Source organism: Rhincodon typus, chromosome 8, assembly GCF_021869965.1.
Source record: "Rhincodon typus isolate 14 chromosome 8, sRhiTyp1.1, whole genome shotgun sequence".
Classification (NCBI taxonomy): Eukaryota; Metazoa; Chordata; class Chondrichthyes; order Orectolobiformes; family Rhincodontidae; genus Rhincodon; species Rhincodon typus.
The window spans coordinates 68946736-68963427 of record NC_063339.1 but is presented as its reverse complement, the minus strand read 5'-3'; the positions used below and the strand labels follow the sequence as shown (position 1 = coordinate 68963427).

The window sequence follows — 16692 nt, the reverse complement described above, 5'->3', positions numbered from 1 at the left end:
GGGTGTAAATTGGGGTATTTTCACTTTGCGGTCGAGTTCCACATTGTGTTGGGAAATATATAGGTGCATTGCATTTTGGACCACTATCCAAGATGTCAGAGATGATCCAAATGAAAGGCAGAGTGTCTTATGATTACTTGGGAAATGTCCCACAAAGATTCTTCAGAGTGGGAAAAATCTAAAATGGATTTGAGAAAGCTAATCAGAATCTGGAAAAAAAAAAGATGAATTGGCAACTTAACTTTTCTAAAATCATACGGCATCTGAAGATCAGCCAGTCATGGTGTTGGTATATATATTCCCACTCGTCAGCAGCGATGAAACGGGGAAGTTAGATTACTTTATCAGAACCAGGTCATTTATTGCAACTTCCTTCCAAAATGTGACCTGTTTTGCTTCGTAGATACTGATGGATCAGTGTATATTATATTGCTCAGTTGTTCTGTGTTTTATTATGAGGTTATTATTGTTCTCACTGTGTTTGATTGGCCAAGCTTGGGTGTGGACTCGGAGAAAAGGAAAAAAGCCGGAGAACAAGGTGGAATGAATGAGTAAGAAGCATGGAGCGCACATTGTAAAGCACTGTGAGTAAAACTTATCACACACGGACCAACCTACATCTCTGCATGGATGTGAGACATAGAATATGTATTCCCAATATTTTATAATTCCTAGCATTTGCAATTGCCTTCCATTTCTAATTGTACTTGTAGAAGTAACTCCAAACAGAGGCATGTATTAAATGTCAGGTTTTAATCATTCATAGCTTAAGAATGCCCAAAGAAATATATCAAAGCTCATTTCACTTTACAAAACAAAACAATACTTCTGGGTAATGATGCTATGTCTGGCATATTGCAATAAACTTCCTCTGGATGAGCAGATGTACTTTGTTTGAAATTTGATTCCGAGAGTCCTTGGAAAATTTGCATCAATTAATCAATTTGCATCAATTTGTACACTTAAAATCTCTCCATATTTAAAGTACAGTTAAAACACAGTTATGGCTAATTGTTCAACTGCATTTTGTAGTCAGTATTTGAATTTATTTTCTCATTGGCCTTTGGGCTCGGATTGATGTGACAGTCTCCATACAGTAGCCAGTTTGCTGCCAAATTCCACCCATCAGTTCGTATTCAGCATTGACAATTAAGTATCATTGTCTGTTTAGAATCTTTTACATACCTTCAATTATACTTAATGACTTGATAAGTAGATTGTCATAGAAGACAGATCGTCTCAGACTGGGTGTATCTTCCCAAACACTTCTCTTCAGGATGACTTAGCCACCGTCGCTCTAGGTTGTGTTAAAGTACTTTGCTTCGATCATCCATAAATTGATATCAGATCAAAGGTGGTGTCCAACTTGTATGTTATAGTACAAAGTCATAAAGCACTACCAGTCACTTGTTGTTGAGAAGCTAATGAATAACAAAATGCTTGCATTCTCAAACCTCAGTTGAGGTTAAAGAAAAATCAGATTTAATACCGTTTCTTTTGCAACTGTCACCATGTGACAGGTTCTTGCACAAATCGTTTTGTTTGTAGTTGATTGCCGAGCAGTAATGCGTAAATAGTACTGGTTTATTTCGTTATAACTTTGTCCTTTAAACAAAGTACTTTCTCAGCAGTTCTTAACATGTCAGTCCGATTCTCACTCGCTTCTGGAACATAATGTTGTGAAGTTCAGGACAAACACCTAAGGTTGGAGGACATAATTCCAATGTCAGAATGGTGAGCCAGTGCGGAACCCACACTGATTCTTTTCTGGAAGACCTGCCAAAACTGCAAAGCAGACAGGCTGTGTAGAGGCCACCAACAAGGCCCTCCCCTGGAATCAAGAGGGAAGTTGGATGTCTCACTTACAGAGAGTTGTCAGAGGCCAGGAGCTCTTCTGCTCACACCATCCCAACGCCTGTCTCAAACCCCCAAGGCCCAGTCCCTTGGTCAGATGCTCAATGCCTTTGATTGAGGGAATCCCCTCCAGGAGGTGATGAGCTAAATGCATGGTTTTAGCTACTTGTCATAATACGATAGGCCACATGCAGCTGGGGTAACCCAGCGGCAACTGGAAGAAGTCCTTAAATTGATCATTCTTTGGCTTATGAGTCTCAATTGGTCGTGGTGTTAGCAGATTGGCCATGGGCCTTCCTAAACAGAACTTAATTCTGGGAAACGCTGAGGGTGGGGAGGTTCAGGTACACCACCATCCTGCCTAACTACATGCCTTTCCTGCCTTAATATGCACCATCAGAGACAGCAGAAGATTGCCCGCAGATTCATGAAACTCTTAAGCAGACTTATGCTTGAACCCACATCCATTTTGTTTTCCAAGAGAGGGATTTTAACTGTAATATGCCATTTCTAATGGTGGAACTGAAAGAGTGCACCATTCAAGCTCTCTTACTATTTGCTGGTTTCAACATGATAATCTGCTGGTGCCAAGTGCAGGAGCACATATTACATAGAGGGGGAAGGTTTTCAGTGGTGACATCCACCATTGTATGGCAGGCTGTGAAACAGTGTCTTGGACAAACAGGGAGGCTCGTGCATAGTGGAAAGTATTTAGCTAGTGAATCTTGCACCAGAGAGCGATGAAAACTGGTTTAGTAAAAACTCATATCTTAGGGTGACTACAATAATGTTTTCATAGTACCTGAGAGAGTAAAGTTACGTGACATCTTGCTGTATGATTGAAGTTTTCCAGGACCTGTTTGCAGTTCTGCAATTGAGAGAGCCAGACCTCAGTATGCAGGTTAATGGAATCTACTTCAGGTTACAGTGAATGACAGAACATCCAGTAGTCCAAGAAGTGGAGAGGGAAGGGATAAAATACCAACCCATGAAGCTGAGATAGCAGGAGATAGCAGTATTTCCTTGGGAATGAATGTCAACAACAGTACGCAGAAGGCTGTTCTGTGATACCCAATTAAGTACTGGACATGCCATTCACTACACTTTGGACACCTCTTTCAAACATGATCATTGTGAAAATTAAAGTGCCAAAACACTATCATTTCCATAATATTCTTAGCTTAGGGTATTATGATTGCCTATTTGACTGATAGCCCTAACTATATATCAGATTATGTTTGATTGCAATGTCATTTATTGAACATTATAAATGTTTTTGCACCACAGTAAGCCCCATTAATAGAAAACATGATTTGTTTTGACAAAAAAATGAACAAATAGTAATAAATGGTCTGTATGAGCAGAAAGTGTCCAATCTTCTTTTTTGTTGTTATATGCCATTTTCAGTTCCACCATTAGGAATGGCATATAATTGTTGTTCACTTGAACTGTTACTAACGTAACTTTAAGCAACTGTAGACAACTTACAGACTGTTCAAGATACACAGAAATATTCATGCCAAGCAAGGTTTGTTTGTTGCCATGTTATTATTGGTGTTAGAGTCCACTTCTCGCTTCCACAGTTGTCAGATTCACCGGCCCTTAGAACAGGAGGAGGCCATTTGGCACACTGAATCCATGCTGTTCAACAAAGTTTAACTACAGTAATTTCATTTTCCAGCTCTTGGCCCACAGCTCTGGGGGCTATAGCAATGTAAGTGAATATCTAAAAATCGCTTAAATGTTAAGAGGGTTTTTCACTTAACCAGTGACCAGTGAGTTCAAGACTGCTACACCTCCTACATGAAAAAAAATTCCCTTCAACTGTCCTCTCAAATCTTCTATCTCTTACCTTAAATCTGTGTCCACTGGTAATTTGCTCCTCTACTAATGGAAAAAGTGGCTTCGTATTGACTCTATGTATGCCCTTCATAATCCTATCAAGGTCCCTTCACTGCTCCAAAGAAAACAACCCCAGCTTATCCAAGATAACACAGTGTGGAGCTGGAGGAACACAGCAGCATCAGAGGAGCAGGAAAGCTGACGTTTTGGGTCAGGACTCTTCTTCAGAAATGGGGAGGGGGAAGGGAGCTCAGAAACAAATAGAGAGAGGAGGGGTAGGACTTCCCCCTCCCCCATTTCTGAAGAAGGGTCCCGACCCGAAACGTCAACTTTCCTGCTCCTCTGATGCTGCCTGGCCTGCTGTGTTCATCCAGCTCCATACTGTGTTATCTCAGACTCCAGCAACTGCAGTTCTTACTATCTCCCAGGTTATCCAATCTGGTAGCTGCCAGAAATTAAAACGAAGGGTGAAAAATTGATTGAATTGGTTACATTGATGAATCAAGTTTCAAATGTCGCTACTTCTTATTACATGGATGCGTTTAAATTACTTATTTGTTTGATGTTGTTCCTCACTGGTGGAGTAGAGATTAATCAGTCGATCAGCCTCCCTCCAGCCCGACTGCAGTGCTCCATGGGTGGTGCTGTGGTGGCTCCGATGAGTTGCTTCACCAGCAAATAAAATCTGCATCATCTGGAATCAGAGAGATATGATTATTGTGATCTGCAGGCAAGTGCACAGAACGAACAGCTCTTAAGCACACAAAATCATTACTCGCCAAAGAAAGGAAGAACCAACATTAAGTACCATCTTTCACAACCACAGAACCTCACCACAAGTGCTTTAAAGCCAATTAACTACTTGCAAAGAATAGTCCTCGTGTCTTTCAGGAAACACAGCAGCAAATTTGTACACAGCAAGGTCTCAGAAACAGCAGTGAATTGTACAACCAGATCATCTGTCTTAATGATGCTGGTTGAAAGGATAAACATTGACCAGGACGTCAAGGAGAACTTACTTGCTTTTCTTTGAATTACTGTAAGAGCCTTTCCATCACTTGAAATGGTAGGTGGGATCTCGGTATATCTGAAAGCTGGTACTTTCCACAGGATAAAGTTCCCTGTTAGAGTGCAAATCCTGGTGGACGGGGTGGTAAGGATGAGGGCCTTCCACCCTGCCCAGGACCACCGGTGGAATCTATGGCACCAGATGCTGGCATCAGCCTGGGTCAGTGCCATTTCCTTGGTCAGAAGGAACGTACAGCAGTGCTATAGGCAAGTCATTTTGCCCTGCACATGGGTAAGTTAGCCATCTTCTCTGTATCCACTGCATATTTCTCCAACTCCGCAATTGCACACGCTTCCCACAAAGCTAATAGCTTACCATGTTCATTATTAGAGTCATAAAGTTGTACAGCAAGGAAACAGCTCCTTTTGGTCTATGCCCACCAGATATCCCAAATTAATCCAGTCCCATTCGCCAGCATTTTGCCCATATCCCTCTAAACCCTTCTTATTCAAGTACCCATCCAGATTCCTTTTAAATGTTGTAATTGTACCAGCCTCCACCACTTCCTCTGGCAGCTCATTTCATACATGCATTGCCCTCTGCATGAAAAGGTTACACGTTAGGTCCATCTTAATCTTTACCCTCTCACCTTAAACCTATGACCTCTGAGGAAGGGTCACCGGACCCAAAACATTAACTCTGTTTTTTCCTTCACAGATGCTGCCAGACCTGCTGAGCTTTTCCAGCAATTTCTGTGTTGTTTGTTAAACCTATGACCTCTAGTTCTGGACTCCCTGACCCTGGGAAAAAGATCTTGGCTATTCATGCTGTCCATGCACCTCATGATTTTATAAACCTCTATAAAATCACCCCTCAGCTTTAAGGAAAATAGCCCCAGCCTATTCAGTCTCTCCCTATGGCTCAAACCCTCCAACCCTGGTAACATCCTAGTAAATCTTTTCTGCCATTTTCAAGTTTAAGTTTTCAAGTTTCCTTTACAGCAGGGAGACCAGGATTAAATGCAGTATTCCAAAAGTGGCCTAACCAATGTCCCGTACATTGCATGTGGCATCTTTGGACAATGGCTCTCATCCACCTTATCCTTCTGGACTAATGAGGCTTCCTGGCCTTTGTGCTTCCTACTCACTGACCTGGGGCACCTCACCACCTTTCCTGCTCCTGCACTGCCATTAACAGTCCTTTCAGCCACTCTGATCTCACTCAATCCCTCCTTTAGTTTCATTGCAGGGGAAAATGTCTCGTATGATTTCTGAAAGGGCAGGCTGCCAATATTCATCTCTCCTACAAGGAGAAAATCCTTAAAGTTGCAGGAGAGCCTCAAAACTGCTCATGTGGAGATGCTGAGGCATTTCATGTTGAGTCTACCAGGTAAGATTCATTGGGGGTGTGTAATGCTTCTCTCCCATTACCACCACTATGAACATATTCTGAATGTGTTTAAGTATCTAATCCTGTTGCACAACTAAGTCCTTCTGTTCTCTTATGCATGAATCTGTGGTACTGGCAAGCCTTTGGCCAAAGATGCCACCTCACCAGCTGCTCCTCCACCTCCAACCTCAGACAATGCAAGGCTTTCTCTTTCACCGTCCACTGGCTCAGAGACTTTCACCTCAGTAGATTCTTTATCCACATCAGGCTTGAGAGCACAATCCGATAAGCACATCATTGACACGTTTTCACAGCCAATTAAGGAAGAGATACCCCAGCCTGATGATACTCAGAGGATGCCAGAAACCAGGCACTAACTCAGGCTCAGGCAGAAGGTGACCCCATGTACTTTGGCCATGAATAACTTTGTGCAAATGCTCATTCACAGCTTTGTGCCAGACACTTGGTAAACTGGATCCACCCAACATTAGCAGAACTATGACATGTGTCTATCTATCTATTTGCAAGGACAGGTTGGTGGCTGCCATGGAAAGCAGGTACAGCTGTTAGTAATGCACGCAGACCTGCACTGTACCAATAGAGCCAGCAGATACCCAGAGGGAGGGGGCATCAGTTAGAATCATCGCTGAACTCTCCTGTCAAGATTCTCTAGAGTAATGGGGCCATTCACTTCCGTCCTGCTGGAATTCCGGACACTGTGGAAATTCCAGCTAAGGTGAATGAACTGGACAGGACACTCTCAGCATATCCGAACGATATAGCCACAGCCTCCCCCGGGGTCCTCTTCCCAAATCTTTGAGGCTAGTAGGCTCCACAATACTCCAGGACTGAACTTAGTTGTAGTGAGCAGAGTAAGTGCTTTATTTTACAGCCTAAGCATGTGGGCTGTACTTATGAGTGATGAGAATCTCTTCAAAGGACAATTGCATAATCAGATACTTCACAGTACAGGTTGAATTTATGTGTAACCTAGAATTCTGCGTGTGAAATGCATGCAATGTTTAACTGTGTGGGAGACAAATCCAGGTCACAAGTAATCTTGATAATATCATTGGTCAGTACTAATTGAAGATAGTCATCTCTGGGAAGAAGTAATCACAGGCAAACTTGAAAATGGCACCTGCAGATCACAATTCACTAAGACAATCTGGTATCTTTTTTAAAAATCATTTATGGGATGAGGGTGTCGCTGGCTAGGCAGCATTTATTGCCCATTCCTAATTGCCCAGAGGGCAGTTAAGAGTCAACCACATTGCTGTGGGTCTGGAGTCACATGTAGGTGAGACCAGATAAGGATGGCACTTTCCTTCCCTGAAGGACATTAGTGAACCAGATGGGTTTTTCCTGACAATCAACAATGGATTCAGGGTCATCATTAGATTCTTAATTCTAGATATTTATTGAATTCATATTCCACCAAAGCCATGGCAGGATTTGAACCCAGGTCCCCAGAACGTTAGCCAGGTCTCTGGATTAACAGACCAGCTGTAATACCACTAGGCCATCGCCTCCCCTAAGGCTGCAGAAAGGCACAGGGCTGATTTCCATTCACCTCGAACAGTAAGTATTTGCCAACAAGCTCTCATATACAATGCTGCCTTTCTCAACGAAGTGGGGCTGTGGGACAAGGTATAGTAACATGCATCACCTACAATCTGTTACTGTAGTTGTGTAGCATGGCTAGCGCTTTTTCATCAGAATAAGGTCCATTCTTAAAGTTTTTGAGAAGATTTGTAGCTTGAGTTGTGGATGAGGTTGTAGACTTGCTTGCTGAGCCGATAAGGTCCCTATGTCAAAGGTCCATGTAGAGGCATTTCAAATCCCTCATTGTTGGAAACCTCTATTTCCTATTGGGTGGTGGAGAATGCTAAAGTATCAAGGCCCAGTGCCTTACAAGGAAGGTCACTGAGAGACAAGGGCTAATCTCTACAACCATACATGACTCCATTAACAACACCTTGACTGAGGCTGAGTATAGATATGATGCTGCCCATTCTTCAACTGGGGCATTGTAGACCAGATGATAGGCTTCCTGAAAATGAGTTTCTGATACTTGAATTGGTCTTGCACAGATCAGACAAAGTTCATACATAATCCTAGCACACTGTACTCTGCACAATTGAAGCATACAAAGAGGGATGTGATTAATGTTGAAGAGTTGGGAGAGTGGTGACAGTCTTCTGAGGAAGTAAATGAGGACATTGAGCAGGAGGAACATCACCTACTGCATAACAGAACATGGTCAGAAGTCACACAACACAAGGTTATGGTCCAACAGGTTTATTTGAAATCAAAAGATTTCAGAATGCTGCTCCTTCACCTGATGAAGGGGCAGCCCTTCGAAAGCTTGTGGTTCCAAATAAACCTGTTGGGCTATAAGCTGGCGTTGTGTGATTTCTGACCTTGTCCACCCCAGTCCAACACCAGCACCTCCACATCATGGTAGGACACTGCAGTGTCAGGCACAATAAGCCAGACAGGACTTAATTGACACCCTGTTCCAGTAGATATGAGCTGGTGCAGTGATCATTCATTATCTGCCAGTGTGTTGTTGCTGAAAAGGCAAGTGGTTCTGTCTGTTCCCAGAAACAAATGTAGGTTTTGTTTTTTTTTCCTTCCTTCACTTTTACTATTGTTTAATAAGTGAATGTTGAAGACTTTTCAGTATATATTGAACAATAAGAAAACGTTAGGCTATACTGGGCATTGCGGGAAAGACTAATACTCCCTTATATAGGGTTCTGAGATACGATAAGGACAGGCAAACTGGGTAGCTTGGTTTTTAGTGCTAGTAAATTTTTGAGTGCTTGCTTTTACTTGCAAAGAAGTGTCAGCTGTACCACCTGACTGCTCCGAGAAATGTTTCCTGTCTGGCAATTCATGACTGGTACACAGCTGGGCTTCGAAGAATCCTGGAAAGTCCTGGCTGTGGTGAGCACTTCCACCTCTGGCCAGAGGCTGATTGGACAAGCAGAGTGCCACAGAGAGGTGGTGCACAGGTAAAAAGGCGCGTTTCATAGAATAATGAGAGAAATCTCACTGGGCCACACAGGGAGAGATGCTTGATGAAACTCACCAAAATTGACATTTGGTTGATTTTTGGTAAAATTCAGTCCTATGCTTCTATTTTCCTCATTTGATTGTTTCTGCTTATTTGTAATCTGCAAACAAAAAGTGTCACAATCTCTCTCGTTTTCAGTACATTCTCTGCCAGTCACACAAGTGATTGTGAAAATCCCCAAGGACTTTTCCAGTGAGAGAAACTTTATTATAATCACCTGCTTAAAGCAGCCAATTTTTGAATCACATTTACCCCGGTCATCAAAATCCATATAAAATCTAAACCTAAAGTTTCTATTATTTGACAAACAACGAAACATTTTTATTTAATCAAAGCCTGTTTGTTAAATTCTTATTTTGGTACCTCATAAAGTCTATTTATTTAAATTAGTTACCAAATGGTATGAAAAACTGGAGACTGAAATTGATTGTGAATCTAATAACCCAATCATTAGATGTAATGCATGGAGGGCATCAAACCACGGGATGTTTTAAGATATTTTAGTCGTAAGTGGCATCAGCCTCTCCAGAGACAAATGTATCGCCACAGGAAATCTTTACTGTTATACTGTTATTTTCAGACAGTGTATGACTGCATATACTGAACATTGCCAAGTGCACACTTAACTCCATCTCAGGCTTCTTATTTAAACTTTGAACTTTGAAGTTTAAGAGGAATACATATTGGTTGCTTCAATAGACTGAATGTATCACAATCAAAAGTGATTGCAAGTACAGTTCCTGTCCTAATGGTGATATCAAAATATTTACTGTCATCACTGAACTCCCCCTGTACAAATTTGTAATGTTGTCCCCCTGTGGCATGATATCTGTCCTTTCAAGTGCAAATTTTACATTACCGGTTGTCTTCACTTACTTCACTCGGATGTCCACCATCTCCTTCCTGCGGTAGAGGTTCAGCCAGTGTGTCAATCATGTCTCCAGTTGAATTGATGGATATATGGGAGTAGGAGCCCCGAGTGTAAGGGTTACTGAACCATTTTGTCACAAAAACCTTTTTAGGCCGTGGCACGGGTCTTCCTAGAGACAAAACCAGGGGTCATGTGAACTAACAATGGGTATATGGGAGATTATCCATTTGCTAATTGTTTTACAGCATGGCTGAGGTAAGTACACAAAGGCAGGTTTTCAATCTTGTCCGCAATGACTGATAAGATAGAAAATTTAACAAGAAAACTTTATGCTGTCGTAAGCGAATAATCTCTACTTCCATAATATATCATTTTAAATATTTTCATTAACCTCATCAGATTAAATAACAAGTTAAAAAACAATTCTTAACAAAGTCTGTTACAGGTATACACACTTGTTAAAATAAACAGCACATAGCCAAATTGCAATGAGACCTCTCCCACTCCAAAACATAAGAACATAAGAACATAAGAACTAGGAGCAGGAGTAGGCCATCTGGCCCCCTGAGCCTGCCCCGCCATTTAATAATGGCTGATCTTTGAGACTCAGCTCCACTTACCCACCCACTCACCATTACCCTTAATTCCTTTACTGTTCAAAAGTTTATCTAGCCTTGCCTTAAAAACATTCAGTGAGGTAGCTTCAACTGCTTCACTGGGCAAGGAATTCCACAGATTCACAACCCTTTGGGTGAAGAAGTTCCTCCTGACCTCAGTCCTACATCTGCTTCCCTTTATTTTGAGGCGATGCCCTCTAGTCCTAGTTTTACCTGCTAGCAGAAACAACCTCCCTGCCTCCACCTTATCTATTCCCTTCATAATCTTATATGTTTCTATAAGATCTCCCTTCATTCTTCTGAATTCCAATGGGTATAATCCCAGTCTACTCAATCTCTCCTCATAATCCAACCCCCTCAACTCTGGAATCAACCGAGTGAATCTCCTCTGCACCCCCTCCAGCGCTAGTATATCTCTTCTCAAGTAAGGAGACCAAAACTGCACACAGTACTCCAGGTGTGGCCTCACCAGGACTCTATACAGCTGCAGCATAGCCTCCCTGTTTTTAAACTCCATCCCTCGAGCAATGGCAACAAAATTCCGTTTGCCTTTTAATCACCTGCTGCACCTGCAATCCCACTTTCAGCGATTCATGCACAAGGACACCAAGTCGCTCTGCACAGCAGCGTGCTGCAATTTTTTACCATTTAAAACATAGTCCATTTTGCTGTTATTCCTACCAAAATGGATGACCTCACACTTATCAACATTGTACTCCATCTGCCAGACCTTTGCCACTCACTTAGACTATCTATATCCCTCTGCAGACTTTCAGTGTCTTCTGCACACTTTGCTCTACCATTCACCTTAGTGTCATCTGCAAATTTTGACACACCACACTTAGTCCCCAACTCCAAATCATCGATGTAAATTGTAAACAACATACTAAAACAAAGAAAATCTAGAGGAAGTATCTTCTATTCAAAATACCTTTGTTTTCAGATCAGAATGCAATTTTTTTTGTTTGTTTTGTTAGGGGAATTTTTTTTCCCAACAGCAGCATGTCACCTCAGGAGATATTGTGGTAATTTGGGAAATTTTCTTTATCATAATGGTAGAAAGATTGTGGATACAATTTGATCAGTGATAATTTCATAGCATTCCACTTGCAGGATGATGTATCAAAGTATTTTAGAATGAACAGCAAAATAAATTGTTTTGAGCAGGTAGGGAAAGGGGAAAAGCAGAGACTTTACATAATCAGGAGGATTGGAGGATTAGGGAAGCTAGTTTGAAGACTTTCTACTGGGAAAATTGGGATCATTTTTGAAAAGTAGCAATACACTGGTACACTTACAGAAGGAAGGAAAGAATGGAGAGGGTATTAACTAAAGACCACACAGGACCAGAGACACTGTTTGGAGGTTTGATAATGGCAGTTTTGCAGAGGATAGGGGCAAGGCCAGAGAGAGAGAAGCTGCTATGTGTTGATGACTGACAAGTTGAAGATGATCAGGAGATTGGATGGGAGGATACTTCACTGTTGGTGGGCCAGCCTCCTGGAAATCCCTCCTTAAAAGCACTGTGGATGCGCCTTGTGTGTCACAAGAACTGAAGTGATTCAAGAAGGTGGCTCACTACCACCTTCTCAAGGTGGTATTTCAGATCAGAAATGTGCTATGACTTAAGGTCAATTAGCTATAGACATCCACATTCCATGAAAAAGAATTAAAAATGGTGATAGGTTTCATAGATCACGTGAATGTAGTCAAATAATAAGCAGAAAAGGAGAACATAGTGCGCATGAAAATAGATGAGTGCTCTATTGGAAGGTGACTATTGGGGCTGGAATTTGGGATGAGAGAAAAGAGAGACTTTATGGATGACCTCCGTTGTGGACTTGAAAAGATTATGATTTTCTTTCATTTTTGTTTGAATTGAGCACAATGAGAAGGAATAATGTGATAAAAACAGAATGGAGTCATGTCTGCTCTTTGGGAGATACTGGGTAAATAAGAAGAGTTGGCAATGGAAGGGGAGTGACAGTAACATTTGAAGCTGATTGGGCTGATGTTGCAGTGGTGAAGAGCCAGTTCAGTTGATCATCATGCTTAAGGACAGGCCAGGGAGGGAAAGGGCATGAACAAGGGCAGACGTAATACAGTTGTGGAGCAGAACAACTGATGTATTCATGGGTTGCAACTGAAAGATGGAGAGGCAAATGAGGGTTAACCTGTTGTGGGAAAAAGTGACAGTGTAAATATTTGGGATTCAGACCAGAGAGACAGTATGGAAGGAGGTAAGGAAATGTTTGGAAAGACTCCAGTCAGTGATGGAGACCTTGTTAGTACCAAGACCATGTTTCAAATTGAGATCAAATGGATGTTTGTGTGTGTGATTATGCAACATATTCATCTTGTAATATGATTATAAAGCATAGGCAAGGAGATTTATCAATCACATTTTCTCGCTAGATATATGTGGTTAAAAAACAACATGGACAAAACAAATCAAAGCTACAGCATTGTAACATTATTCTTGAGCCATATTGTGTTCACACACAGCTTTGTACTCTCAGCATAGGACCAGTGCCTTAAGAATTAAGAAGACCTTAAGAAATCTTACCAGTGAATTGTCTTAGGATCCTGGTAATGTTTGATACTAGGTCCTCTTCACTGAGTGTTTCCATAAACTCTGCTTCTCTCCCTGAGCTCCATCCCAAAAGGATATGTCCATATCTATTAAACAGATCAAACTTCAGTCAACAACTTTAACTAGCAAATAATTAATAAACAAATGTCAGATGTTCCCATACTTGCAAAGATAAATTTATAATAGTTAAATATTGAGATTAATTGATTAATTAAAAATTCTACCTCCTCAATAGTCTTCCATCGTGCATCATGACCATAAGGCAAACATTATCAGTTTCTCTAGTGATTCAGTATAATTTTATCAGAAGACCCGAAGTTAAATGTCATCTTTCCTTTCTTAATTTCCTTAGCAATCTATCTGCTCACCTGCAGTGCCTCTATTATCAGATTTACTCCCAGAAAAGTATTATATAGCTCTTAATCCCACTTTCATTTATTGCCTTGCAATTGAATACCTTTCTACTGGATGAAGCACATCATAAGCAAAAATGCGTCTCCACCACTCAGCTAGATTTGGTTTCAAGCCAGAAAATGGAGTTTCGTCCTCCCAAACCAATCCAAACCAGTGTTCTGAACTGTTCCAAAAGGGCACCTCATACTCCAGGTAAATCTTGTTTGTTGTACCAAAGCCCATGTTTTTGATTGCATGCAACTTGTCCGCTGGGAGGCTTGGCTGGAACAATGCATCTGCTACTTCTTTCAGATAACCTAGTAAAGGAACTCAGGATAAGTCTTAATGTATTAATTGCAATTGAATAAGGTGGATGTAATCACTGATCTTTACAATTTTCTATCTATAATAATTCTCTTCCCTTTAAATTAGAATTGTAAATTATTACTAGAGTGTTTCAAATTATTTATGGCTTGTATTTCAGATCAGAAATGTGCTATGACTTCAGTACTTGCAGCACACATACATTTCCACATTTTATTATTCTTCAGTGAGATTTTTTAAAAATGGTTTGTTGACCATATTCAAGAGACCTAACAGTACAGCAACAACTTGCATTCCATCGGTGCCTCAAATGTGAAAAATTGCCTGAGATACTCCTCAGAAGCGTGAATGAGATGAAGAAGGACATCAATCAAAGAAGGAGATAGTAAGAGGGGTGGCTAAAAGCTTGTAGTTGATGAAAGGCGTTTTAAACATTGCTTTAGAGGAGGGAAATACCGGAAGAGTTTATTGGGGGGTTGAGGGGGGGGGGAGCAGGTGTGGCCATGAAGCATTTTAAACATGAAGACAAGAATTTCAAATTTGATGCATTGGAGACCAGAAGCACATGTTAATAATCATAGGAGTGATGGGATGGGTATGATTTGGCGCAGGATGAGACATACACTTCTGAGTTTGAGAAATACAGAAGCTTATGGAAGAAGAACCAGCCAGAAAAGTACTGCATTGTCTAGAAATAATAAATAGCTGGACAAGGGTTACAGAAAGCTTCGGGTTAAGGTAGGGACAGAGGCAGCAGACATTACGCAAGTCGAAACAGCAGCCATTGTGACAGAGGGGATAGGTGTCAAAAGTTCAAATCAAGGTCAAGTCATACACTATGATTGAACAGTATGAGAAGCTGAGGTGAGTGGGGTGAACGGAATGGGTAGTTATGTTGGAGAGGATAGCGCAGAGCAGGGGGAAACACTGAACTTCTTCTGTCCGTCAGGAAAGTATATATAATACAAATATTACATTTTTGATTTGCACATCTTCTTTTAAGGTTATATCAATTGCTGTTAATACAATCCCTTCCCACCAACTCCCTCGTTTCAGTGCTTAGAAATTAGTAGAGAGGAGTCAACCAAATATGAATCCTACAGCTCTGCAGCACCGTGCAATTTGCGGTGCTCTAACACTAAGAATAAACACTCCATGACTGTGAGTTTCCACCAAGTGCTCCAGCTGATTTCAATGCTAAAGCATTTAACATTTCCTAACTCAAAAATGATTGGTTTTGAAAATCCTTGAGTTCTTTATGTTTGTCTTAATATATGTTTATTCTCCAATTTTGCTATTACGACTGTTTCATTTTAAAAATGTTATGGCACGGTTAGTGCATAACCCTTTCAATATTTAGGATTTGTGACATTCTCATTTTGAATGAATACTGAAGGGTCTTGTTATTTCTCTTACCCAATGAAACAGTCACGATGACATGATCAGCTAGAATGTGATCCCCATCTTCGCACACTACCCTGACTGGATAGAGTGTGCCAGTTTCCGATTCAAAACTTCCATTCCACTGGATCTGTTTAACAGGCTTCTGCAGGAGCAGCTTCTCCCTTGGGATCTCTTCTACCAGATTAGAGATTAATTTGAGGAATAATCTGAAATAGCACAAGGTGACTTGTTAACAAAACCCTTGTGACCAATTCTATGAATCAGTTGATGTGACTTGGCCCATTAATAAATGTATTTACCAAATGTGATGCATCCATTTAAATACCAGCCAATGAGTCTATAATGCTTATTGAAGATTATGGTTTAGTATCGTTTAACACTGTCCATTACCGATCCTGTTAAAAATGATTGTCGCATTTTGAAATAATATTATCTATATTATTAGAGAATAGAATGGGACATCTGAAACTGTCGTAGCACATTGATTATGCCATGAAACTGAATCTAACATCAGTGCTAGCAGAATTACCTGATGAGATAATGTATGGACCACAAGGACTTTTGTTCTGGCGACATTGTTTTATAAACTTACGTGCAATTTCACAACTGACCTTGGGAGACCACATTATCAAAAATACACGCAGGAGCTAGGAGTGACCAGTGATGATTTCAGAACCTGGTCAGCTAAGTGTTTGGTTTTAAGACTTTAAGACTAAATTTTATAAATCCTAACCTGTCACTTTTTGTTTTGCAAATCTATAATAGGCAGTGGGGAGAGTGTTTTTAAAATGTTTTACTGAGATCTGTCTCTTGATTACATTTTTAATATAAAATATAGATGTTAAGTTATCTTAGAGCAGTATTTTTGAGCGGTAAGATTGTGCTAATGCTGAGTTTTTGGAAATTGTGTTGTGTTGTGAAAGTATAAAAAATATACTTTTCGGGTATATTCTGGGTCTGTAGATTACTTAAGGTGCAGAGGTGGCTTTTAGTAGAGTGATGTGCTTTTCCTGTCGGATGTGGGAGATTAAGGGGAATTTCAATGCTCCTGCAGATTATGTCTGCAGGAAGTGTGACTGGATGTGAATCCTATTGGATCGCATGGATCAGTTGGAGCAGCAGTTAGAGGCAATGAGGAATTTACAGGAGCTGGAGGTGTGATGGATGGCAGTTTCAGGAAGATAGAAAAACTGCAGATACAGTCAGGTACAACAGTGTGGAGCTGGAGGAACACAGCAGGCCAGGCAGCATCATAGGAGCAGGTCCGAATCCGAAATGTCAGCTTTCCTGCTCCTCTGATGCTGCCTGGCCTGC

General features: G+C 40.9%; 1 protein-coding gene across 1 annotated transcript in view; it reads right to left on the bottom strand.

Annotated features, from left to right (window-relative positions):
- Positions 1–4103: 4103 nt before the first annotated feature.
- Positions 4104–16692, bottom strand: part of LOC109921998 (peroxisomal N(1)-acetyl-spermine/spermidine oxidase-like) — a 29994-nt gene continuing 17405 nt past the window's right edge. Inside the window, exons 4-8 of the mRNA XM_048600453.1 lie at positions 15391–15584; positions 13715–13967; positions 13231–13343; positions 10053–10216; positions 4104–4390 (exon numbers count right to left, since the gene is read on the bottom strand). Of these exons, the coding sequence (XP_048456410.1) occupies positions 4244–4390; positions 10053–10216; positions 13231–13343; positions 13715–13967; positions 15391–15584 (871 nt within the window). The 3' untranslated portion in view covers positions 4104–4243. The remainder of the gene's footprint in view (positions 4391–10052; positions 10217–13230; positions 13344–13714; positions 13968–15390; positions 15585–16692) is intronic.